Source organism: Equus caballus, chromosome 16, assembly GCF_041296265.1.
Source record: "Equus caballus isolate H_3958 breed thoroughbred chromosome 16, TB-T2T, whole genome shotgun sequence".
In the NCBI taxonomy this organism is placed as follows: domain Eukaryota; kingdom Metazoa; phylum Chordata; class Mammalia; order Perissodactyla; family Equidae; genus Equus; species Equus caballus.
In genome coordinates, this window is record NC_091699.1 from 58194174 (window position 1) to 58219645 (window position 25472).

The 25472-nt window shown below is 48.0% G+C and overlaps 1 protein-coding gene across 4 annotated transcripts in view; it reads right to left on the minus strand.

The window, feature by feature from the left end:
- Positions 1–3313: 3313 nt before the first annotated feature.
- The window catches only part of ACVR2B (activin A receptor type 2B), a 30265-nt gene continuing 8106 nt past the window's right edge, over positions 3314–25472 (minus strand). For 2 of the 4 annotated variants that reach the window (XM_023620727.2, XM_023620725.2), the window contains exons 2-11: positions 9974–10181; positions 9432–9541; positions 9122–9273; positions 8897–9040; positions 8218–8361; positions 7751–7899; positions 6086–6200; positions 5325–5463; positions 5102–5232; positions 3314–3634 (exon numbers count right to left, since the gene is read on the minus strand). In XM_023620727.2, the coding sequence (XP_023476495.1) occupies positions 3440–3634; positions 5102–5232; positions 5325–5463; positions 6086–6200; positions 7751–7899; positions 8218–8361; positions 8897–9040; positions 9122–9273; positions 9432–9541; positions 9974–10181 (1487 nt within the window). In that variant the 3' untranslated portion in view covers positions 3314–3439. Of the gene's footprint in view, positions 3635–5101; positions 5233–5324; positions 5464–6085; positions 6201–7750; positions 7900–8217; positions 8362–8896; positions 9274–9431; positions 9542–9973; positions 10182–25472 lie in introns of all 4 variants that reach the window. The other 2 variants (XM_023620726.2, XM_023620724.2) reach the window with 2 other exon arrangements.

The window sequence follows — 25472 nt, forward strand, 5'->3', positions numbered from 1 at the left end:
GGATGACAGTGCACTAGAAAGGAAGGAGCAAGGAGCCCTGGCCACTTTTCTCCCCCAGCTTGGCCACACTCCTACCCTAGATGCAGCAGCCTTTCCCATGGGCAGAGAAAATGATGCCAGACTCCATTCCCACCAGTCTTCCACCGAGTTTGGAGGAAACAAAAGCAGCAGTTATCTGAGCTTCTCCTAAGTGGATATCACATGAAACCTTTGTGGAGAAGAGCAAAGGCAGAGGCCCTACAACCCAATAAATACAAACCAGGGCTCTAGATGGTTTGCTCCCCAAAGAATACATGACAGCAAACAGCTGATCTGAGGCAAAAGACCCACTCAGGCTCCCAGGGGCATGCTTTGGAAAAAGATCACTCACCTTCTTCTAGCCATGAGCAGCAGTCAGGGATACTGCCTGACGGGTGCATTTTATACCACAGCACCTGGGGAAAGGGCAGCCTGAAGCCCAAAGAACTGGCACAGACTCCCCCGGACTCTCCCTTCTCCCTGGCCACACCAAACAGGTACCATTTCCTGATATGCCATTCTGGTGCCAAGGCCGCAAAGGGGTGCTACAGCAGCTGAGCACAGGGTCAGCAAGAAGGGAGCCCACCCAGATAAAAGGCATGCAGGCCGACAGGAAGGCCTGCCCTGTCTGTACTGCATCCTAACCAGCAGGTCCCACATCAGGGCCACAGCTCAACCCTTCACAGCCAGGCCAAAACTTGTTCTCACAAGAATCAAGCCAGCACACAAAAGAAAAATCACCCAGAGGAAATCTAAAACCAAACGGAGAGTCTGGGGTCTAGAATTCCACACTGGGTAGGACCAGTGGCCTGATCATTCCTGTGGTAAATCAGCTACATTTGTTAGTGCTTTATTTGTTTCTTCTGAGGGTGAAAAGTAGAGATGCCCAGTACTGCCTGAGGAGAAAGCTAAAGAAATTAGATATGGCACTTTTCAATAAATATTTTAAAGCTTCTTAAAGAAATATGTGGAAAAGAAAAGCAACTGCTGTAAGGCCTGTTTTGCTGTTAAAAATTATTCCAAGGGAAGAAAAATACCACAGCACAAAATAGTTAAAAAAAAAAAAAAAAGAAGAAGAAGAAAAAGACAACATACCAAAAACACAAAAACCTGTCCCTGTAACCACCTTGGCCAGCTCACATTTTGACCCACGACGCAAAAACTGAGTTCTGAGAGGGAGGAAAACTCACCTCCCACAGCACTCTGTGCCCAAACACACAGAGAAAAGGATACACCCAAGTGGCAGGCCCCAGACACCGCAGACAGCGTGCTGAGCGCGAAGCAGGCGGCTCAGGGTGCGTGCAGCGCTGAGACTGCAAACTCCAGGGCAGGGCTGAGAACTCCCCACTCCAGATACGCTACCCTAGCACAGACTGCCCGAGTCACAGTGCAGATTCACCAAGATACTACAGGTCTCTTCCACTATCGCTGCTACTAATTTGCTTAAGAAATTAAATCTCAAGTAAAATTACCTCATCCGGGTCTCTAAGGGCCACCGTTTTACCAAGTTAAAGTGGGGTTACCTGTCACTCTGAACATCGACCAGTCAAGTTGAGGGAAACATCTGAACCTCCAAATAACCCAAGAGGAGGCACCCCTCTCCCGTTCTCACCCAAGTCAGCCTCTCCCCATTGCCCACCAACTTGCCTACCTTCAAGATTAAGAGATCCAGTTTTTAAATAAAATCGTCTAAACAAACCAGAAGGAAAAGCCTTTACAAACAAGAGTGATGAATGCCCAGACTCGGCCCAGACAGCCAACCTACAAGTGATGACAATTATTTACAAGGGCGTGTTATCAAACAAACATGGTAGCACTCCCTAGAAGACTCCAACTTTTTCTCTTTTTCTCTATTTCTTTTAAACTTTCTTGTCATAAAAGCCAACTTACATTAAAATATACTTACTACAAGACAACACAACTAATAAAATATATAATAAAACTTACACAAGTAGAAAACTTTGAGGTATTTCTGGTTTGAGGTGGTCTGTGGTCGTGAAGTTTTAATTCTTTTACTTTTCAAAATTTAAACCTCGGAAGCCACATAGCAAAGCGTGTGTGTATATGTGGATGTGTGTGTTTTGTTTAAAAAAAAAAAAATTTGCGTGTTTCATAAATTAAAAAAAATTCAAATGTTGAAACAGCAGCATTAGGAACATTCACTGACTAGAGCAAGGTTATGGCATAATAGAGAAAGGGTTTTTAGAATATGCACCACTTTAAGGGGTCTGGAGAAAGCCGTGCCCATGAGCCACATATAGGGGACATTTATGTCACCACTTGGGGCAGAGCCAGTGCTGCAGGACTCTCAGCGTCTCCAGAGAGGCAGACCTTGCTAGGCCCCACCTAGGAAATCCTCTTACCCTGGCTGTGCAGGGGGCCCCCTGTGGGCATTTCCCTGAACTGCTCCAGGAGGAAGTAACATATTTCAACTTTTCCTCCATTACAGATATTTATAGCATTGAGTCTTATGAAGAATGTACTCACTAAACCATGATGATTTCTACCCTTATATAACCTTAAAATAGGGCAGAAAAATGTTTTGTCCTATGCCCAAGCCCAAGTTAGTGGAAAAAACTGGTCAGGGCCAGCAGGTGGGTGAGAGCCACCTGCTTTTGGACTTTCTCCAAACCTCTCCCTTGCCATTAATGCTCGGCCTCCACACGGTCCTTCCCCTCGATTCCTGGTTACCTGAGAAGTAGCCTCATAGCAAAGGATGCTGCTCCGAATGTGCCCGAGTCCAGTGTAGCTCTGTTCCAAACCCAACCCCCAGCTCCATCCTCCCCTTCCAGCTCCAGTCCAAACCATCCTCATCCTCATCCCAGTTTTTCCTCGGTCAGGACAACACCCGTTAATCCGTGAAAGACACATCTGCTGTTTCTTAAACTCACTGTCTAAAAAGGGAGAAAAACAGAATAAAAGGGAGGGAGGAGGGAGACAAGGGCAGAGGGAAACTCCTCTTTTGAGGAAGGTGTGTTCTTATGTAACAGTCTTCAAAGATTCCTCTAGGTAGAGTTTGCAGCATTAAGTTTCCTAAGACAGGAGATGGGTTTCTTTGTGTCACAGATTCTGAGACAACAAACAAAGAGAAAGCGGGAAAAATGAACCCCAAGAACAGGAGGTGGCTGAGGCTCTTCAGCATGGCGCTGGTTCTGCATTCACAGCTCAGCACCTCAACGCCTGCTGACGTGTCCGCTGTTTGCGATACAGTAGAGCAATGTGCTGGTAAAACTGATCCAATCCAAAAAATAATATTAATAATAATAATTATAATAATTATAATAATAATAAAAAGTCAAGGTAAAATAGCAGCTGCATTTTATGTGTTTGTTGGTGTTACGGGATTTCCAAAACAAAACACAACTTTTTTTCCTTTCCTCTTCAGATCCACTGAGTCTAGAGATCCACTTGTGTCCTGGGCTTAGATGCTCGACTCTTTAGGAGGCAGGTCCACATTGGTGACGGATGTCACCAGGGAGACAAGACAGTCCGAGGTAGTGCCGTTGACCGACCTCCGGATCAGGGACACCCGCTCCTCCACGCAGCCTGCAGACAGGCGAGCCTCCGCATCATGGTCCCAGCACTCCTCAATGGTCACACAGAGCTGGGCCAGGCCCTGCACAACAGGGTAGGGAGAGGAAAAAGACACCCTTGTTAGTGCCCCTCAGTGAGGACAAGCATGGGGACAACAAACTTGATGATGTTGCCAAGGATGAGGCAGAGCCCACCGGTCCCAACCCCAGCAGCAGGCCAATTAGCAGGAGACTGGGGAAAAATGCAGGAATGAGAATGCCTTCGCTTGTGGCACTCACCATCCTAAGCCCACTGGCCTTCCTCCACAGCCCCAAGAGAAGGTCCACTGAACCTCAACATAGGAAAAAGGAGGGGGGACCCAGGCCCCTCCTGGGGCAGACACAGCTGCTTGCCTTGGAGCAGTGATATTCAAACAAAATCTTATGCGAAGCCCAAATCCTGGGCCCAAAGTGCAGCAGTTCAGTCACAGTGGGGAGTGGAGCAGGGTTCTGTCCCCTACAATTTCCCACAGGCCATGGGACACCTCCTAGAGTCCAGGGAACATGGTGTGGCACCTTGTGCTGGAACCAACTGTGTGGAGCCAGGAAAGGCAGCAGAATGGGCAAAATGCACACACCCAGGAGCTCTCTGGCCTGCTCAGCACCAGGCCACACTGAGACCTCTCTGGACCTTGGACTCCTCCTCAAGGAACTGGACCAGCCACCCCAGCATCTCTGCCTTGGGAGACTGAGAAAGTCTGAGGCAGACGATACAGATTCTGGCCCAGCCTTCATCTCCCCATGCCTCAATTTTCTCCATTTGCAGCCCTGGGTCCCAGGGAGCAGCATGGCAGCTGAACTTAGCCTCCAAAGAGTGACCCCTGATGGTAGGTATGGTAGAGTGCTAGCCCCCAGTGGCCTCAAGCCTGTCCTTTTTCTGAGTTAACTCTGGGATGGGCAGGGGGAGGGGCTCAATGGAGCTGAAGGCAAATATCCTTTTAAGATAAGAAACAGTTTACACGGCTGGGGTCTTTAGTAGAGTATCCCCAGAGTGGAGGAGGCCAGATGCCACACAACTCAACCCACATCCAAAAAATGATGAAGGCAGAGAACAGAGAATATTTAATCAGAGCTAAGGCACATGAAGCATTTATGTGACAGGTATCCTGCCAAGCAATTTATTAAATCTATTACTACCCTGAGGAGATACAGGCTCAGAGAAATAAAGCAATTTGCCCAAAGTCACTCTGCTACTGATTGGCAAATCAGCATTCAAACCCAAATGCGTCAGCCCAGGACTAGTGGGCTCCACTGCACAAAGTGATCCACAGGGGGGCAACCTGGACCCTGAGGGAGCTGACTATCAGGCCCCATCACTCTGGGGCCAAACTCGAGGCCAGAGTACTGCAGAGCACTGAACCTCCCCAACACTTCCCTGGTGGGAGGGAGGTAGTGCACTCAGTGGCCTCTGACCTGGCTGCGGAGGAAGGCACTGTCTTGCTGCCTGACGCACCCTTTCTCTCTGCCCCACATCCCACTGGTCTTAGGTTCCTGCCACCCAGGCCCCTCACCGGGTGCTTCAGCCAGTGATCCTTAATGGCGGGCCGCATCTTCTTGTGCACAACCACCTCCTGCAGCTCCTCCAGTGACGGGTGTTGGCCAATCTCTTCCTCAAAGGGTAGCATGTATTCGTCCACCGGTCCTGGGGGTGAGAGAGGGCCCAGCAGGGTTACCCCAAGGTCCTGTTGCTCCCCACCCCACACCCAGGATGCTGAGGGCTCCTGTCCCACTCACCATCGGCAGCCTTGCAGCGGGACACGAGCTCCCACAGCACCAGCCCCATGGCATACATGTCAATGCGCAGGAAGGCGTCTCTCTGGAAGTTGATGGCTCCCTCAAGCACCTCAGGGGCCATGTACCGCCGTGTGCCCACCTACATGAGGACAGGGGAGGGTCTAAGAGTCACTGACCATGCACAAATGCACTCACAGCTGGACACGGAGCCCCATCCTGTGTGCGCCAGACAGGGCCAGAACGGCAGAGGTCAGAGCAGGACACCAACAACGACGGCAATCTTGATTCGCCACGTTCACGGAAGGGTCATGAGAAGTCACGGTGTAAATTATACCTCAATGATAATTTTAAAATATCACCCACTTGAGATAGCAGTAATCTAACACGGAACTGCTGCTTCTTTACTCGAGCAGCACCACAAGGGGCTCCACAGACAATGTGTATTTTACTGAGATTAAGACCAAAAACAAAAGGCAGAGGAGAATACTTAAAAATTAACAGTGAGAGAAAGACTGAGACTACAAAGATGAGCGGCCAAAACTCCAGTCAGGAATCTGGGCTTCTCAGCTGACTGGCCTGGAAGCTCTGCTGCCCTCCAGGCCTTGCTTTCCCCACTGGGAAGCGAGAGCATTGTTCTCAGAGGTCTCAGACAGCTCTGTGCTCACGTGGTGACCCTTGCCCCTGTGCCGTGCCAGCTGAGCAGAAGCGCAGTGTCTATCCCTGGACCCACCCCCCTTTTTGCACCCCCTGAGGCTTGTTACCTGCCCATGGGTGTCCCCCGGGGGTTTCCCTGGCTCAAACCGAACAGCGAGGCCAAAGTCAGCCAGCACGGCCGTGAGGTCACTCTTCAGCAATACATTCTTGCTTTTAAAGTCCCTGTGGAGACAGGTGGACCAAGACAAAGCTGAACATCATGGTGCAACCCACCCTACTCCTGGCTTCCCACCATGGCTCCCAAGATACTGGAGCCTGTGCTCTACAGCCCCCAGAGACCCCAGACCAGGCCATCCCACCCTATCTGGGGAGCAGCGTCGAGTCCAGGAAGCCACACAGGCAGGTAGCTTTAAGACACTCCCCCACACACTGGGGCGAGAATCCCTAACTGCACTTCCACCAGAGCTGTCCAAGAAACACCTGCCCTGCTGGCTGGGCAGACCCCATCCCAGTCCCCACAGAATCAAAGGCCAGCCCTTGCATTCTCAGAGGGGCTGAGGGCAGGCATACTGGCCTGGGATGTGAGTCTTCTGAGAAGAATTTACAATATTTGGAATGTGAGTGAGAACAGAAGTTTAAATAAACTTCCTTGGGTTTCTGTGCAGGCCCAAGGGGCTTGAGCCCACCAGGAAGGCAGGGGCAGAGCAGGGTGCTGGCGCGTGTGCTCAGCTCCACCTTCAACTAACAGAGCCACTTTGGGTCCTCAGTCTCCCCAGTGCCTGGCACAGCCTCGTTGTGAGGATTACACTGGGGACAATAAGCACAATGCCTAGGGCCACCCCTGGCACACTTACTATGAACTACCGTTAGGGTGAACGGTATGGAGAAGTCGACATTCAACCGTTTTTGACCTACAAAAATGGCAATTTCATAGTCATTCATTCTTTGTCATTCACGTTCTTACCATTAGGGGCCCTTCAGCTTTGAACTCTAGAATTCGAGACTCATTCCCCTCCCTCAGAGCCACAGAACCACACTAAACCAGATAAGGCTGAGTCACTTAACTTCGCTGCACTACTGTTCCTTCATCTGTAACACAGGGCTGAGCACCTACCTCACAGGGCAGTAAGGAGCTTAAATGAGCTGGTGTTTCTAAGTGTTAAGAGCAAGGCCTGCCATTTAGTAAGCAGTATGATGAGGAGGTAACACAGCGGCTCTCCAGGTGTAAGCCAAGGACCCCAAAGGGCCCCTGAGACTGTTTCAGGGGATCTGTAAGGTCAAAATTATTTTAATAATAATCCATTATTTGCCTTTTTTAAGCTCATTCTCTCAGGAGTACAGAGTTTTCCAGAGTTTATATACATGTGATGTCATCACTCCGACAGTTAATGGAATGTGTGTGCTCTGACACAGCAAATATCAACAGACATAACCCACATATACAAGTTCTTTTTAGGAGAGTAAAGAGATCCTAACCAAAAAGTTTGAGAACCACTGAGCCAAAGTAATCAAGTCAGCACTTCCTCAAGTGGCCACTAGAGGTCACCAAAACCCAAGATGGTGAGGCCAGGCCGTGCCCAGGACACAGGAAGGAGGGGAAGGGCAGCGCCAGGTGGGCCCAGGTTTTGTTCCCAGTCGCTTCTGACACACCACAGAGCAGCTAGGCATGTTTATGAAATTAGAACCCCCCCCCAACAGGCCTTGCTCTCACCCTCCAAACTCTCTCTGCACCTCCAGGTCAAGTACAGGGAGGGTAACTGCTAACCCAGTACCTGTGGGCGATAGACGGCTTATGGCCCTCACCACGGCACCAGGGCACGTCCTCATGCAGGTAAGAGAGACCTCTTGACATTGTCTCTGCAACATGACACAGTTCGTTCCACGTGATGATGTTCCCCTTGAGGTAATCCGTGAGGGAGCCCTAGAGGAGACAGCACAGAACTTGGGCACAGGGTCTGGGTACAGGACAGGACCCAGCCCAGCCCTGGGAGGGCTGCCTCTGTGGACCAATGGCTGGAAGGCTGGAATTGATATGGAAGGTATATGAGGCTAGGAGGGGTCAGGGGGTATTAATTATGAAGTCACTACTCTTATTCATAAGAACATATCCCAGGGTTAGGGGTTCTTACTGTAGACATTCATGTCCACACGTATGGCAGGGTCACCTTACTGTGGAAGGCCACCACCGGGACAGTGATCACCTCACCTTGGGAGTCTGTTTCCACGGGGCATGGCTCACCTTGTCGTGGAAGGCTGTGATGAGCCACAGTTCCACCTCGAGGTTGGAGCCTCGCTTCTCAGCGGCAATGAACTGCAGCAGGTTCTCGTGTTTCATGCCGGGCGTGCTGAAGATCTCCCGCTCACTCTGCCACGACTGCTTGTCCTGAGGCAGGGATGCAGCTAAACCCCACTGCAGCCACACCACCCGGCAGCAGAAGCACCACCCTCACCCCATTCCCCATCCCCACCCCATCCCCAGCCTTGGCATCTGTAAGGGAGGCAGGCAGAAGACGTGGACTGAGCCAGACGGTGGAGCACAAGCCAATAGTGATCCCTGAGATCACTTAAGGCCAGCACCTGCTTTATAAACGAGGCCACTGAGGAGAGTGAGTGGCCCAGTATCACCTAACAAACAAGAGGCAGAGCCCGGCCTGACATTGTTATGTGTCCTGGGCAACTGCTTGGGATAGACTGGCGTTCAGGGCCTCTAAGCAGAACCTGATGTCAAAACAAAACTTGGAAAATCAGAGCGGACTGAGGTTTGGCAAAGCCCTCCCCAAGTCCTATCATGAAATTTCACCAGCCCCAATGGGGCCCATTTCTCTCTCATCCCACCTATACAGGGCCTGGACAGCCCTGAGGTGGGAAAGCTCAGGCCACAGGAGGGGAGGAGGACCCAGAGCCCCTCACACACACACCTGGAGTGGGAAGATCTTGACAGCCACAAAGTCATTCATGAGCTGCGCCTTCCAAACACAGCCAAAGCGCCCCCGAGCCTTGATCTCCAACAGCTGCAGTGGCTTCAGGCCCACCAGAGGGGACGGGGGTGGAGGTCCAGGGTCCTGGGGGAGACCAGGGCTTAACAGAGTCTGGCCTGGCCTCCCCATCTCTACCCCCGCCCTGCCCCAAACCAGCCACCTTACCTCATGGATGTCCACGTGGCCATAGGGAGGTTTTCGATGCCGGTACATCCAGAAGGCCAGCAGGATGATGAGGGAGAGGCCCCCAATGGGCAGCAGCGAGTAGGCCAGCACCGTGAGCAGGGTGGGGGCTGTCGGGGGTGGCTCGTACGTGACTGGGGGACACACGGAGCCCTGGGTCACACAGCCCGCCCACTCCCGCACCTCCAGTGCCAGACCAGAGAGCCCTGCAGCCACTCTCCACCCAACTCAGGAGCTGAGAGCTCCAGGGCCAAGGAGAGACCCAAGTCTGCTCCTCCCACGGGCCCCTCACCTTCCGGGCCCCCAGCCTCTGGCAAGTGGGTGAAGCGCTCGTTGCAGAAGTTGCCTTCACAGCAGCAGAAGTATACCTGGGGGTTCTCCTCGGTGGCCACACACTCCTGCCTAGAAGCACATAATTTTCCATATACTCCCTCAACTGAAGGATGTGAGACTCTCTGGAGCCCACCCAGCCAAACCCCTGCCCACAGACCAAGAGCCTCACGGGGGAACCCTCGGGGGACAGTGTGAACCCACCTCCCCTAAAGTGGGACCCAAAGTCAGGAAGGGACAGCCAGGGTCAACATTCAGAGAGCCCTCCTCAGGACTGGGGCAGGGTAAAGACAGTTCCAGCAGGGCTGGGACGCTGGCACCATCCCTACTTGTCCAAGCTGTCTCAAGAACCCTTTGTCTTTTTCCTTCCGCCCTTAAATGCTTGGCTCAGTTTCATGGACATCCTGAGACCCACATGGCCCAGGGGGTGGTGTACAGTCCAGCGAGCCCCAGTGGACCTGAGAAGAGAGGTGGCCGGGCGGGGAGGGCACAGGCCACTGGTACCTGTCATAGCAGTTGAAGTCATCCAGCCAGCAGCCCTTCTTGACGAGCTCGATGGTGCCGGAGCTGTTGCGCCAGGAGGCATAGCAGTGCAGCCGCTTGTCCTGCTCGCCCTCGCAGCGCTCCAGGCCGCTCTGGTTGGTGCGCTCCAGCTCCCAGTTGGCGTTGTAGTAGATGCACTCCCGCGTCTCAGCCTCCCCACGCCCAGAACCTGTGCCCCCAGAAATGAGAGACTGCTGAGCACTGCGAAAACCCCTGCTCCCTGTCCTGGGTCCCAGGCCACCCAAGGGAGGCTGGGTGGCAGGTACCAGACCCCACATCACCCATCCATTCAGCACCTCTAAGCTTACTGTGTGCCAGCCAACACCAGCCCCCATCTTATTTTTCCCACTGCAACTGCCCCCAGGCCCAATTAAGAGGGAGAAAGCAGCAAACCTAACACCAAGGAAGGACGGATGGATATGCAACCAGACTGATGACTAGATGCACAAAAAGGGCCTCCACCAACGCCTGAGGCTCGTGGGTCGGGGCTGCTTCCCTGCATCAGCAATTAACGGAGGGACCCTCAAAACCCCAGTGCCCATCAGAGCCACTGTGTGTGTGTGGAGGGGGACCCAGCCCCAGACCTGTCCAGTAAGAATGGGGGCAGAATCTATGTTTTTAAGCACCCCTGTTTGTGTCAGGTGATTCTGATGCAGACCTCAGGCACCTCCGCCTCTGCTATTTCAGCCTCACCCCACACTCGCCACTGTGCCCACCAGGGTGACACTACTGGTGTGTCCCCCACATGCCCCTTCCTAGACTGGATGGGAAGCAAGGACACTCCAGTGCCCTTTCCATACCCAGCTACCACTCCTGGTGCTCTGCAGGGCTAGAGAAGGTCATGAAGAATCAGGCCCTCATGTTCAGGGTAAGGCTCCCAGAGTCACCTTAGGGAACATGTACCCCAAGCAAAATGAGTGCTAGCTGGTGGCTGAGCAGCGATAGCAGATGATCCTTCCAGCTGGGTGGCCCCCAAGAACCCCTGTGGACACTCTCTACCCACTCCTGTGCCCTCTTCCACCCCCTGCACCAGTGCCATCCAGGTGGCCGAACACCAGACCCCCAACTGCCCCTTCAAATATGACCTCAAACATTCACCAAATCCATCTTTCTCACCATCACCTCCAAAATAACCCCCAAGTCCCAGCCCCTAAATCTGCCCCATTGCCCCCAAGATCCTCACAGCCCTGTGAGGGGAAACGGGAAGGAGATGCCAAAGGAGGTTCCCAGGAAACAGATTCTGACTCCTAGACCTGAGGCCTGGGCTGAAGAGCTCCCAAGCCTCCATTTGGGAGTGCCCTGCCATCATTCCTTCACAGGGCATCCCTGATCAAGGGTGGCAGTGGCATTTACAACCTCGCTGCCAGAACTCCATGCACACACCCGAGAGGAAGCCAGCACCTCCAAAAAGCATCCTCCTGTCCTCTCCACACTTCTTGGGCACAGTGTGGGCTGGTGACCTGACACCATCCCTGGCTGGTCTCCCCTACAACTATTCCCATACTAGGAAGGAGGAAGAAGGGGTCAGATTCACCCCCACAGAAGGACAGTTAGCCAGCCCACCAAGAGCCAGGAGCCCTGTTTCACCATCAGCCTGAAAGGCCAGCTGGAGCAGCAAGAAGAAGGCCCTACCCTGACCGGGGGGGCAAAGTGCCCCAAATCCTGGAGGCGTCAAGACCTCCCTCACCCTCCACTCCACCTCTAACAGTGTCCATCATGAGCAAAGAGCTTGATATCCCATGGTACCCCCAGGGAGAAGGACAATGACTGGCTGTCAAGTGGGAGGGGGCCCCCCACCACAGGAGTGGCCATTCTCTAGTCAGACTCTACCCCTTCTGCATCTCCCTGGAGTGATGGGAGGCTCCTTCTAGAGGGACTAGCCAGTGGCAAGCAGCAAATCTCAAATCTCCAGGTAGAACCTAAGGGTTCAGAATCTCACCCAACCAGAATGCCAGTGTCCAGCCATGGCCCTAGCCATCTAATGCCATGGGACCTAGACTTAGACATTAGTAAGAAGAAAAAGAGTGTGGTCCTGCCCACCCAGGCAGCTGGGACCCAGCCTCATCCACAGGAAGGGCCTAAAGGGTCACAAAGGGGCTCATGCAGGGGTACACATGGGCTTCCGCCAGCCAGGCCCTTCATCCAGCATAAGGCTTAAGAGTTAAGAGAAGAACCTGACGGGACGGGGTAAGCATGGGAGACCAACAGCTGAGCAAGCACACCAGAGGCCAGGACCCAGGTTGGCACCTACAATGCCCAGAGGCCCCTTGTCCACTTGCAGCAGCATCCAATGACTAAGTTATGCAAAGCACCCAGTCCAGAATGCACAGGGCCTCCTCTCTCAGCAGGTGGCCCACTGCATCCACAGGAACAATTCTATTGGGAGTCCCTAGAGACTTGAGACTTGTGGGGCCAGACCCCCAAGCCAGGCTGCAGACAAGGGAATTGAGTGCTCTCCCCCGTTCCCTTCTTCAACGCAGTCACCCCACATTGCCAGGCCCTTGAATATGCTTGGCTTCTCGACTTAGCACAAGTGATTACCTCTCGCTGTAAGATGCTCCCCACTTTCTCCTTTAAATTTCAGCTCTTCCCTCTCCCCAGAGACCAGGCAACCCTCTACTTCCACAGGCCCCTGTAACTCCTCCATCACCTAACTTATCATTCTTGTCAACCTGCTGTTATATAAAGGAATATTTCAGACATTCAAAAAGTGTAAAAATAATGTAACCAAAGATAATCCCCAAGAGAAAATAACATAATGAACACTTACGGAAGAAACAAAACATTACAAATGTGCTTGACAACTGCTTTTTAAATGTCAGGCTTCCCCATAAGACTGCAGAGTTGATGAAGGCAGAAGCCTTGAGTGTCTTGAGTGCTAGTTCCGGACACATGATAGACAGACAGACAGATGATAGAAAGATCAATGGACGGACAGAAGAACACAGTCATCTCCTGGCTAGGGCAGGATTTTGAAGGGAGAGGACAACAGGAGGAATGAAATCAGCCTGCAGCCCAAGGCTTAGGGTCCTCAGAGGAGTTTCCACCTCCACCCAGACAACAAGCAACAAGCCCCCTGTGCAAGGCTAGGAGCCCGAACAAGGAAGGTTGACAGACATGGAGCGTGGCCCGAGGCTGGCCCAGCTCCTCTCCAGGCCACTGATCAGGCAGGGACCCCTCTGGCACCATGGGCAGGACCCAAGTGCACAGGGCTGGGAACTCCAAATCTCAAGGCTCTAGGTAGGACCCAAGGGTCCAGGATGTGACTGGACCCCCATCTGGCCAGATCCTCCTACAGGTGACCGAGAAAAAGTCAGTCACGAGTTGGCCAGACTGTTCAAATCCTGGCTCTAACAGTTCCTAGCTGTGTGACCCTGGGCAAGTTACCCAACCACTCCATGTCTCTCTTTCTCCACTTGTGAAAAGGGGATATTAACAGTACCTTTTCCAAGATCAAAATGAGTTAATGCATTTTAAGAGTGGTTAACATAATGGCTGGCATGTTAGCTGTTATATTAGAGCCATACCCATCCCCTGCCACCTATGACAACCCTTAACACAAGCCCCTCTGGAGGGCCCCTTGACCACCAAGTCGGGAGTATACATACCCACGCCTGCAAGAGCTTTGCATTTAGAGCCCAAGGCGGGACCTGGGGAGACTGAGAAACTCCATGCCGCTCCCATACCATACCGGGTTCTGCTGCCAGCTGGAGATGCTGGGGCCTCCCCACTTCCTCCCTCCTCCCTGGCGCTCTGCTTCTGCACACACTCAGCTATTTATAGCCTCTGGCTACACTCCAACCACAGGCTGCCTTTTAATAGACACAGGGCTCCTGCCTACACTCATGGAGCCAGGGCACCCATGCACAGGAGTACCCACTCCCCCGACCTCCAACCCACTCATCCATCTTGGCAAAGGAAGCTGTGCTCCTAAGACAGGGTGCTGCGTGCCCCCTCATACCTGCTGCCTCACAGCCCTGAGGGGAGCATGACTCCAGACACCTGGGCAAGGGGCTCGCTATATCCCTGAGCCACAGCTAACCCAACCACTGGCCTCTATAGGAACCAGGTATATAAGTGGCAGTGTCCCCAAGAGTCAGTCCCTATGTTCCAGGGGCCTACATTTTGGTGGAAAGAAGTCCCCAGTTCTCCCCAAGCCCTCAGTCCAGCCGGGAGAGAGAAACCTCACTCCTCAACATACACCACCACCAAAAAAAACACATGCAGATTCCACTCTAAACTGACATTCCAGGGAGCTGGACCTAAGTTTTGACACTCCAGGACAAGCACTCCGGAGGTCTGTTTCCCCAGTCCAGTCAGCCTTGGACACACCCCTCTATGCAGTGGGGAGAAAAGGGGGAAATCTGACCAGGGTCCTGCCTTTGAGGGACTCCAAGTGCAATGGGGAGAGGGAGGAGTGACGGATGGGTGGAAAAGTGAGGGGTGGTTAAGGCCGAGCCTTGGAGAGAGGATCTAAACCTGGAGTGGCCACGCCTCCCCTGGGGACCCAGGCTCTGGTCTTGGGGTGCGTCCAGCCCAGTCAGCATCTCCCAGAGGAACTGCAGACCCCAGCAGCCACTGGGCCATGGCACTCCACCCTTGGCTCCTGGAGGCCCCTGGGGAGCCCCTGCCCTCTCCAGGGGGGTAGGTACCCAGCCCCAGCCATGTAGGCAGTGTGGAGCACTGAGACAGAAATGCCACCCGCCACCTCAGGCCCCTTCTGCCAGCACACCGAGGAGCCCCCTCCCAGAAGCCTGTACACTGAGAGGTAGCCAAGTGAGAACGACAGAGGGAACCTGGCATTCTCCCTCACTGTCCAGCCTCCAGCTCTGCCCAGAGAGGAGGGGTAACCTCCCCGCAGACGGCAGCCAGGCTCCCTTCCTAGGAGGCTCCTTCCTTAAGCTCCCCAGCCCTCCCTGCTCAGAAGGCAGCCCTGCAGTTTGTTGAGCACCTGCCGCCCCAGCAGGTTCCCCCAGAGGAGCCAAGGAGGGCCTGGAGACCTAAAGGTTAGGGGTCCCAGTGACGGTATCCGTGTTAATGACTCCACCTCCCCCAATCCACACACCAGCATCTTCACCATCCTCCCCACAAGCAGAGTAAGGATGGTGGGGGGTCGGGGGGAGGCTGGGGGAACTCAGAGAATCTAAATGGAAGGGGAAGGGGATGAGCAGAAAGGCTGGTGTGTAAGAAAGACAGAGACACATACACACACTTGAATGTGAAGGCATTGTAGAGTGGAACATATGTACAACGGGGCAGCAAAGAATCCAAAACGTACCCACATTTTGTCTTCGAATTTCTTTTACACACACGAATAACTCGAGTATCTGTTTCTAGCAGCCAAACACAATCTCTGACACATCTGCTTTTTGCCCCCTCACCCATGTATTTGTGAGCCATCGAAATTGATACACACTGACTTAACAAACACCTAGCAAGCACTATAATAAGCATTTTACCAATAATAACTTATTTAATCCTCATGACAACCCTGTGAGGGTCCTTGTTTTACAGATGAGGAAACTGAGGCACAAAGAAGGGAAGTCACTTACCCAAGTCATTTATTAAGCGTCAAAACCAGGCATCAAGCCCAGGCAGCCTGGCTAGAGCACAGCCCTTTACGTGCTCTGCTGCCCCTCCAGCAGCTCTGCAGTGCATTCACACTCGGTGCTGTGCATCAGGCCATGGTACGACCTTACTACAACTTAAGTATCCATCGTCCTGTTGGACTTTCGGGTTATTTATAACGTTTCTGATTTAAGCACTGTCACTAAGAAGCCTCTCGAAGCCCCTTTTAGTGTTTTCTTGGGCTCGTGTGTGGGCATTTCTCTAGGATATACACCCAGAGGCTAGAGATGCTGGATCATAGGGTATGAGCATCTCCAACTCACTAGATGCCATCAAACTGTTCTCCAAAGTGGACGTATCAACTGATTTTCCCAACAGACTACAGCCCCACTGAGCCATGCCCTCACCCCTGACATTTGCTAACTGGATCAGTGTGAAATGGTGTATTATGGTTTTGAGCCCCATTTCCTCATGACTTGTGAGGCTGATCATCTTTTTGCATTCATCAGCCTCTCCTGAGAACTGTCTGTTCACCTCCTTTCCCATTTTTCTGTCAGGCTGCTTTTCCTTTGAGTCGTAGAAATTCTTTAAATATTCTTAATAATAAAACTTTCCTTACTATATAGTAACCCTCTTCATTTGTTCACTTGCTCTTTACCAAAAAGTCTACTTTATCTGATGCTAACATAGCTATATGACATTTCCTGAGGTTTGTATTCTCCCGATTTATCTTTCTCCAACTTTTACTTTAAATGTTTTTGTATTTTTGCCCCATTCAATCTAACACTGTCTTTGACCTAGAATTGAATCCCATCACATTTATGATTAATTCTATGTTTAAATTTGTTTTTTCTCTACTGCTACCACCAGTGGATTATCTTTTTTAACTCCATATCTGATCCTATTCTGGTCTAGAACTTACGCACTCTATTTCTATTCTACCCCTTTAAATTTTAATATGTACATTTATGCTAAAAGCCTAAAGTCAATCAACATCTCTAGCATCCCTCATAGAACTTTAATTGTTCTTACTCCACTACCCCCTTCTAATTTACATTTAATTAGTTTAAAATAATACTTGTGTTCAGTATTTAATCTGTTATTGTGGTTCTTCTTCTCTGCCTCCCAAAGCAGATATTATTTGTGTTTTATAGTCATATTTTCTTATGTGTCACATGTTTATCAGCTTGTCTGCTCACTCATTCCTCCTGCATCTCTCCTCTTCCTTCCAGGACTACTGTCCTTCCTGAAAGACGTCTTCCTTCAGTAAAGACCTTTAGGCAGAGAAGCCTTTGTTTGCTTTTCTGAAAATGTTATTTTGCCCTTTTTCCTAACTGACAATTTAGAAGAGCATGAACTTTTAGGTTGAGTTATATTCTCTCGGTAGTTTGAAAATATTATTCCACTATCTTCCGGCTTCTACTATTGTTGCTGAAAAGGCTGGTATTAGTTTAACTTTGTACATACTCTATGTACGAAGGCAGCCAGGGGGAAAAGACAATCTCTTTGCAGTTTCTCTACAAGCTATGTGTCTAAGCATGTGTTTAAATTTATTTATACTGCTTAGAAGAATATACTTTCAATCTGATGATTCACGTCTATTATCAATTCTGAAAAATTCCTGGCTTTTATCAATTTAACTATTGCACTTCCCCAATCTATGATTCCGAAATTTCTATCCCAAGTATATTAGACGTGCCCATTCCACCCGGTCCCTAAGTCTGCTTTCACATTCTCCAATTCCGTGCATAAGCACCATTGTAGATAATTCCATAGAGCCTAACTTCCAGTTCATTAATTCTCTCTTTAGCTGCGTCTAATTCCTTAGCTCTAAACACTGTTTAGCTCTTCTACTTAATTTATAAATTCAATTAATCTATTTTTTAACTTCTATAAGTTCTATTTTAAAAAACCTCTTGGTCAATTTTTGATATTTCTGTTCTTTGTTATACTTCCAAATCCCTATCTTATAATTCCACAATTTAACTTCTTGAACATCTATTTCCACCATTTGCTATTTCTGATAATTTTTACTCATGGTATCTTGTTTCCTTCTGTCTTTTGGAATTCTGGATACTGACCTTATGTTCAGTAGGGCCTTTCCTGTGGGACTATGTGAGGCCAAGTTTGAGGGGGCAACCGTCCAGAGATCATATATATTTTTGTTTCTGCCAAATTCACTAGGACATTACCAACCTGGAATCACTTTAATTGCTCAACTTTGAGGTTCCCAGAGAATAAAGATGGTATAAGCTTCAACTGCAAGCTCACGTAAGCACGGCACTATGGTTATAAATTCTCAGGGAAACTACTTGCTGCCCAGCAACCTAAGCCAAACAATTTCACTATCCATTTTGTCAGCAAAAGGATGCTTCTTCTAGTCCATACTTCACTGAGGGTATAACTTTGTGGAAGTCCCATCATGTGAGAGCCTCAGTCTCAATTCCACATCTTGTCTCCCGTGCCTTGCACACTGCTACTAAACTCGCATCTCTAAATTATGGAGAGAGGCAAAGTCCCCCCAGGAAGCAACACCTTTAGCTAGTGGAGGTGTACACCTCTAGTTTCCAGCTTCCTCTTGCTTTTCTCTTACTTCCTTATACATGCAGCTATGCATATGCACTTAAAAAGGATATTTATTATACTTTCTCCAGCATTTCTATGTGTCTTACATGGGGAGATTTTTCAGCTGTTTTGTTCACTACTATTGCCAGAAATGGAAGTCCAGGAGCACTTTCCAAGGGTGACAGGAGGAGCTCTATCTGCCTTCAGAAGTCCAGCCTAGGAACAAGGAATCAAGCCAGGTCCCCTCAAGGCACTTCCAACTTTGACTTTATAAACAAGTCCCTGGCACCATCCTCCCATACAAGGTGTGGGGTCCATTCTCTGGAATAATACTTGCCTTTCTCCAGACACCATCATTTTTGAAGAATATTGGAGAGAGAGCTTCTAGGTAAAGGTCAAGGGTTATACACAAATATTACTTTTTCTCCCTCCTGTAATCCCCCTAAAGCGACAGCAAAGAAGTTTTTAAGGCATAAACCCATAAGGACAAAGAGAACGGGAGAGAACCAGAAAAATAAAATTTTGGAGTTGGAAAGCAAACACTCAAGTGGTCAGTGATCATACAGACTCCTAAGCTGGCTGCAGAGAAAGGTGAGAAGCAGTATGATTTGCACAACAGAATCCTCCAAAACTCAGGAATTTGTGGCACCAGCTATCTTTGGAAGAGAGGGGTAAGATGAGTCAAAGACAGAAGGGTTGGTTGGTAAGGGGCAGCCAGATCCTCTGATCTTACTACCACTCACCATGGCTGCAGGCCACCCCTCCCTTGACCCTGCAGAGAGCAGAAGGTTATTTTCTACAGAAAATAAAACAGAGAACCTCTGGACAGGGAGGAGGAGGCACACTTGAGGGTACGGTACCACACTGAAACAAGAGAAATACAGAATACACCAAATATAGAAACCCCTAGCTCTCTTGCCCCTGTGGCTCCCAGAATTTTAGCAGCCAGGCCTATACACATCCCCACCCCCCACCACCAAATAGAAAACAGAAGATATTTCTCAAGAGAATCTAACTAGCTTCAAAAACAGCCCAATGGAATCATCCTACATTTGGCACATTCCACTCACGAGCTCAGAGCTTTCAATCAGTATTCAGGACCATCCCTAAACATGAACAAGTCTAGGAAAGTCAGTTACTTGAAAGACAGAGATAAAAACAGAAAAAAACCAACTTGGAGAAAACAGAGATTATTCAGGGAGATGAGCAACTTCAAAATTATATCAATATCCTCAGAGAGATAAAAGGCAATGCACCCATGAAAAATGAATAGGATGGCATTGTTAAAAGACTAGATAACAAAAGAGCTCTCAGGAAGTACAAATACATATATATGATGGCAGAAAAAATGAAAAGCAACAGAAGGATTAGAAGATAACATTAAAGGGGCTGGCCCAGTGTGGCGCAGCAGTTAAGTGCACACATTCTGCTTTGGCAGCCTGGGGTTCACCAGTTCAGATCCTGGGTACAGACATGGCACCACTTGGCAAGCCATGCTGTGGTAGGCATCCCACATATAAAGTAGAGGAAGATGGGCACGGATGTTGGCTCAGGGCCAGTCTTCCTCAGCAAAAAGAAGAGGATTGGCAGCAGATGTTAGCTCAGGGCTGATCTTCCTCAAAAAAAAAAAAAAAGAAGAAGAAAACATTAAAGAACCTCACAAGAAAGTAGAGCAAACACAGAAATATACAGAAAATAGGAGAAAAAAGAGAAAAGACAAAGAATTTAGAGGCCCAGTCCAGGAAGTCCAACACGTAAATAACAGGAGTTCCAGAAAGAGGAAACAAAAAGGAAGAAATCAAAGACAAGCACAGTGGATAAAAACAGGCCTCCCCACTAAGGAAAATCACTGTGCCTTCACAACACAGCGGGGACAAGAAAACACCCTACAACAAATGTCTAGCAAGAGAAAAATGTCAGCTATAAAGGATTAGGAATCAGAAGGGCTTTGAACTTCCAGTAGCCAACACTTGGATGCTAGAATACAATGGCACAGTGCTTCACAATTTGGAAGGAAAAAGACTTCCTATTTATAAATACCCATACCCAGTTAGCTATCAACGAAACATATAGGCTGTAGTGAGTAAAGCAAGATCACAAAAATGAACCTTCTATTCACCCTTTCTCAAAAGGTACTAAAGGATATGCTCCACAAAAATGAGGGAGTAAACAAAGAAAGAGGATACAAAAACCCAAAAGTCCAACACAGGAGCTAAGTGATAGGTATCTTCAAGATGATGAGTAAAAGACATACAGGGTGACAGCTGGTCCAGGATACAAGCCACAGTCTGCATGTAAACTCTGTTCAAATTTCTGGCTGACCCTTAACTACGCAGGCAGAGAATACATTCCAAGCACCCAAGTAAGCCTAAAAGAACTGAACAGATATTTCAGCAGCTGCCCATCACAGAAGAAAGATTTTTAATTCAGTCATTTTAACTATCTAATACAAAAACAAAGCAATGCTTTTGAGAGGAACATAAACATAACAGAATCCACTCTTTACAATTATCATTCACAACATTCAAATCTAATCTAAGAGTAGATGAAAAATAGGAAAATGTGTCTTATACTCAAGAAAATACATTCAATGGAGATTGACTCTAAGATGATTGGATGTCGCAATTAGCAAAGAGTTTAAAGTAACTATTAGAAGCATGCTCAAGGAAGTAAAGGAAAACATGCTCCAAAGAATGCACCAATAGGATATCTAAGCAGAGAAATAAAACCTGTAAAAAAAGAACCAAACGGAAATTCTAAAATTGAAAATCTGAAATAAAAAATTCACCAAAACAGGTTGAAAGTAAATAGATGGAAATAAGTGTATCACGCCAACATAAGCTAGAGTGGCTGTAAGATGAAATTCTACAACAGGGAGACACCAAAATGGATGACTTACTCCGCTGTTGAAGCCCCACCAATTAGTAGTATTCCCCAATATTGAAACAATTTCCCATAATCATGAAATATCACTTAAAAGAAAAAAACTGGGGGCTGGCCTGGAGACATAGTAGTTAAGTTCGCACACTCCGCTTTGGCGGCTCAAGGTTCACAGGTTCAGATCCTGAGCACAGACCCACACACCACTTGTCAAGCCATGTTGTGGTGGCATCCCACATACAAAATAGAGGAAGACTGGCAAGAGATGTTAGCTCAGGGCCAATCTTCCTCACAAAAAAACAAAAACAAAACTGAAATGCTTTGATTTTTATTGGAAAAACTGTCCACTTCTCAACTTGTGTTGTTTCTCCTGTCTCTTAAAGTAAGCATCCATATAGGCATGGATATATTTCTGGACTTTCTATTCTGTTCCATTGTCTATTTAGCTATCTTGCACCAACAGCTTACCATCTTAGTTACTGCAGCTTTACAATGAATCCTGAAATCCAGTAGGCACACCTTTATCCCCTCAAGACAACCTTGGCTTTTCTCGATCCTTTGCATTTCCAAATTGTTTTACTATGAGGATTAACTAAAGATTAAACCCTAAAGGCTTTTTCTGCACTCTACTGAGATAAGACTATAGCTTTTCTTTACTCTGTGAACATGCAGATTAGATTTTTCAATCATTATATCAACAACACATTTTTGGGATCAAAACATCATGATGTATTATTATTTGTACATATTGCTGGATTCTATTTGTGAATGTTTTAAGGATTTTTGCATCTTATGTCCATTAGGGATATTAGTTCTATTTATCTCTCCTACTCTATGTTCCCTTATCTCTCTTTTATTGTCTTCTTTTCAATTTGAGAATTCTCTATTATTCCATTTTTCCCCTTCATTAGCTTGAAAGTTATAATCTTTCTATCCTTTAGTGGTTATCCAGAGATTACAGCATGCCTTCTTGACTTATCAAAATCTCACATTAGCTGCTAGTTTCACCCTCTTTCCGAAGGACAACGTAAGAACTTTCAGAACAGTTAAATTCCATTTTTACTCCATTCCATATGCTCATATAGCACTGCCGTCATGTGGTTTGTTTTTAGGTGTATTCCAAACTCAGTAACACACTTCTCTCATAAAATAAATGTCTGAATATTTATAATTTTCATTGTTGCTCATTCCATTCTACACCTCTGACCTTCCACCTAGATCATTTTCCTTCTGCCTGAAGAACACCCTCTTTACTTGATATCCTCATTCTTGAATGACAGTTTCATTTGATACAGAACTTTAGATTGACAGTTATTTCTTTAGCACTTAAAGCTATCATTCCATTGTCTTCTGGGTTTCACAGTTTTTGATAACTTAGCTGTCAATACAACCATTGCTCCTTTGATAGCAATGCTTTTTTCTCTGATTGTTTTTTAAGATTCTCTGTCTTTAGTTTTAAGAAGTTTGGCTGTGATAGAAACAGATGTGGAATTTATATATCTTATCCAGGTTCACCAGAGCTTCTTGAATCTGTAGCTTAATATCTTTCATTCATTTTACAAAGTTCCCAGCTATAATGTCTTCTGCCTCATTCTCTGTCCTTTATTTCTGTGGCTCTGATTACATGAATCCTAGACCTTCTCTCTTCATCCTCTATGTGTCTTTCCTGCTCTTCTGTATTACCTTTTTGTCTCTCCATGGTTCAGTCTGTATATTATCTACTGATCTATCTTCCAGTTCACTAATTCTCTCTTCAGTTGCACCTAATCTCCTGATAAAATGATTCACTGAGTTCTTAATTTCTGTTGGTCTACAGGTCAGTTCTATAACAGATTTTTCATTTGCTTGCTTTATATATATATATAAGCTTGGTTTTTTTTTTACTGAGGAAGATTCACCCTGAGCTAATACTCATGCCAATCTTCCTCTATTTTTCAGTATGTGGCCCCTAGCACAGCATGGCTGCTAACAGAATGGTGTAGGTCCGTGCCCAGGAACCAAACCCAGGCTGGTGAAGTGGAGTGCACTGAACTTAAACACTAGGCCACCAGGGCTGGCTCAGTTGTTAGATGTCTTTATAGCTCTCTTCTGAAATTTCCACTTTCATTTCCTTGATTATAGTGAGCACTGCTATTTTTCAGTATGTGTATAACTCCAATCTGGAGCTCATCCAGGTCTACTTCAACTGTGATGTTTCTGCTGGCTATTTATTTTAAATGACCAGCCAGTTATTATATGTGCAAAATTGTTTGTAGAAATAATTTGAGGCCTAGAATGATGTAATATTCCTAGAATGATGTTACATGTGCTTTTGGCAGGCAGCTAAGGGCACCATTAATTCCAGAACATCTTAATCAAACTTTAGAGTGTGTCTTCTTTTGGCTCCCCCTCACCCCTATGCCTTTGGGTCCTAACCCAAAAGGAGGGGTTCACTACATCCACCCCCTGTTTAGAACTGCAATTCCTGTCTTCCTAGCCCCACAAGGCTATCGGATACAAGGCTCAGCCTCTCAGGTGCCCATATGGAAGGACTGAAAACAGACTCAAATGTCAAAGTCCCCACTCAGGGCTTCTGTTCTCACACAGATCCTGGCCTGGTAGGTCTTTACTATCTTCTTAGCTATACAATGCTTTCAACCAGAGAAGTTTTTTTAATTTGTCCATCTTTTCCAGATGCCTTCAGAAAGGTTGGTCCTGATAATCAAAAGAGGAAGTGTCCATATCTAGTTTTCACTCAGCTTTTAGACATACTTTCAGGACCCTAAACGACCCAAAGGGGTTACCTCTACATATACGTAGAAACTGCGCTCACCAGTGTAGATAAGACTGCCCATGGGAAGAGTTAACTGAGAACAACACAGACCCCAAAGCAGAGTCCTGAAAAAGGTAACTTCCATTTCAAAGTGTAACTCAAGAGGAAAACAGAATTTACTTTCAACCAACTTTATAACTTCAGACTGTTACGGCCTGAACTATGTCCCCCTCAAAATTCATAACCCCAGTGTGAACGTACTGGAAGACAAAGCCTTTAAAGAGATAATTAGGTCAAACAAAGTCATTAGGGGAGGCCATAATCCAATGGGACTGGTGTCCTTAAAAGAAGAGGAAGAGACAACAAGAATATACACACACAGAAAAAAGACCATGTGAGGACACAGCAAAGAAGGCAGCTATCTGCAAGCCAAGGAAAAAGGCCTGACTACAAACCAACGCTGCCAGCACCTTGATCTTGGACTTCCAGCATCCAAAACTGTGAGAAAATAAATTTCTGTTACTTAAGCCACCAAGTCTGTGATGTTCTGTTACGGTAGCCCTAGCAGACCAATACGCAGACAGTGCACATCACCTGTACAACGTAGGAAAGGGGACTGGGACATCAGTCATACTAGAAACAGTACCACAAATCCAGTGTCACCTAAATCGAAGAGCAGGACCTGCCAAGTGGGCTTACACAGGGAATCCCAGTAAAATAGTGGTGAAAGAGTAGATAGCATGCTGAAGAAGGAGTCTAGCAAAGCAGGCACCTTGGAGAACAAGTCAGCTCAAACTGTCTTCCCTAATTCTTCAGCCAGTCATGGCAGCAGGTTATGCAAGGGAACAAGGCACACCCTTCAGGCAGGAACTGAAGCTCACCAGAGCCCCTTCGGTCTTGAGAAACTTCTCACCAGACTAGAAATTCTTCTACAGGTTTCTCCGATACCCCCTACCACCACTATCATGACATGTGAAATCAGGATCCTGCCATGCCAAGATCTTGTCAAATACACTGGGCTCACCAGTAGTGGCCCTGTTAAACACAGCTCCTTAAAACCTTCAGCAAGTGCCTCAGTCTCTCTGGAGGGTGGAAGCAGAAAGGAGCATGGTGAGAGAGCACATACAGTCACACGCATGCACTTCCTTCCATCTCAAACCCAGACCAGCACATCCTGCTAGCCCACTGCTTACCCTCCTATGTAAGCAAAGTAACCAGGAGACTCAGACACGGGAAGCAGCCTCTCTGGCTCTCCTCAGACACTAGGCCAGAAGCAGCGAGCACTCTCCCTGTCCCTTCACGAAGTGGGCTATTCCTACATTCTGTAATCTAGCATTTCTAGAGGGGAAGAAGTGCTCAGAGATTGCTGCAGAGGGCCACCTGCCCTCTCAACTGGGTTCTGCCCCCACTGCCGTCACCTGGGTAGCCTCAAAAGAAACAAACAAACCACAGTATAGTCATTTTCCAGTATCTATTAAAATTTAAAACATACATGTCATATGACCCAGAAATTCCTCTTCTTGTCACCTATCCTTGAGAAACAATCTGTATAAACTATATACAATCAGGAAGCCCATCAATAGGAGACTAGATAAAATGGAGTCTATACTCAAACTTTGAAATTTCACACAGCTATTGAAAAGATCGAGGTAGATCCATATATAGATTGCCAAAACATATCTCTGAATTTAAAAA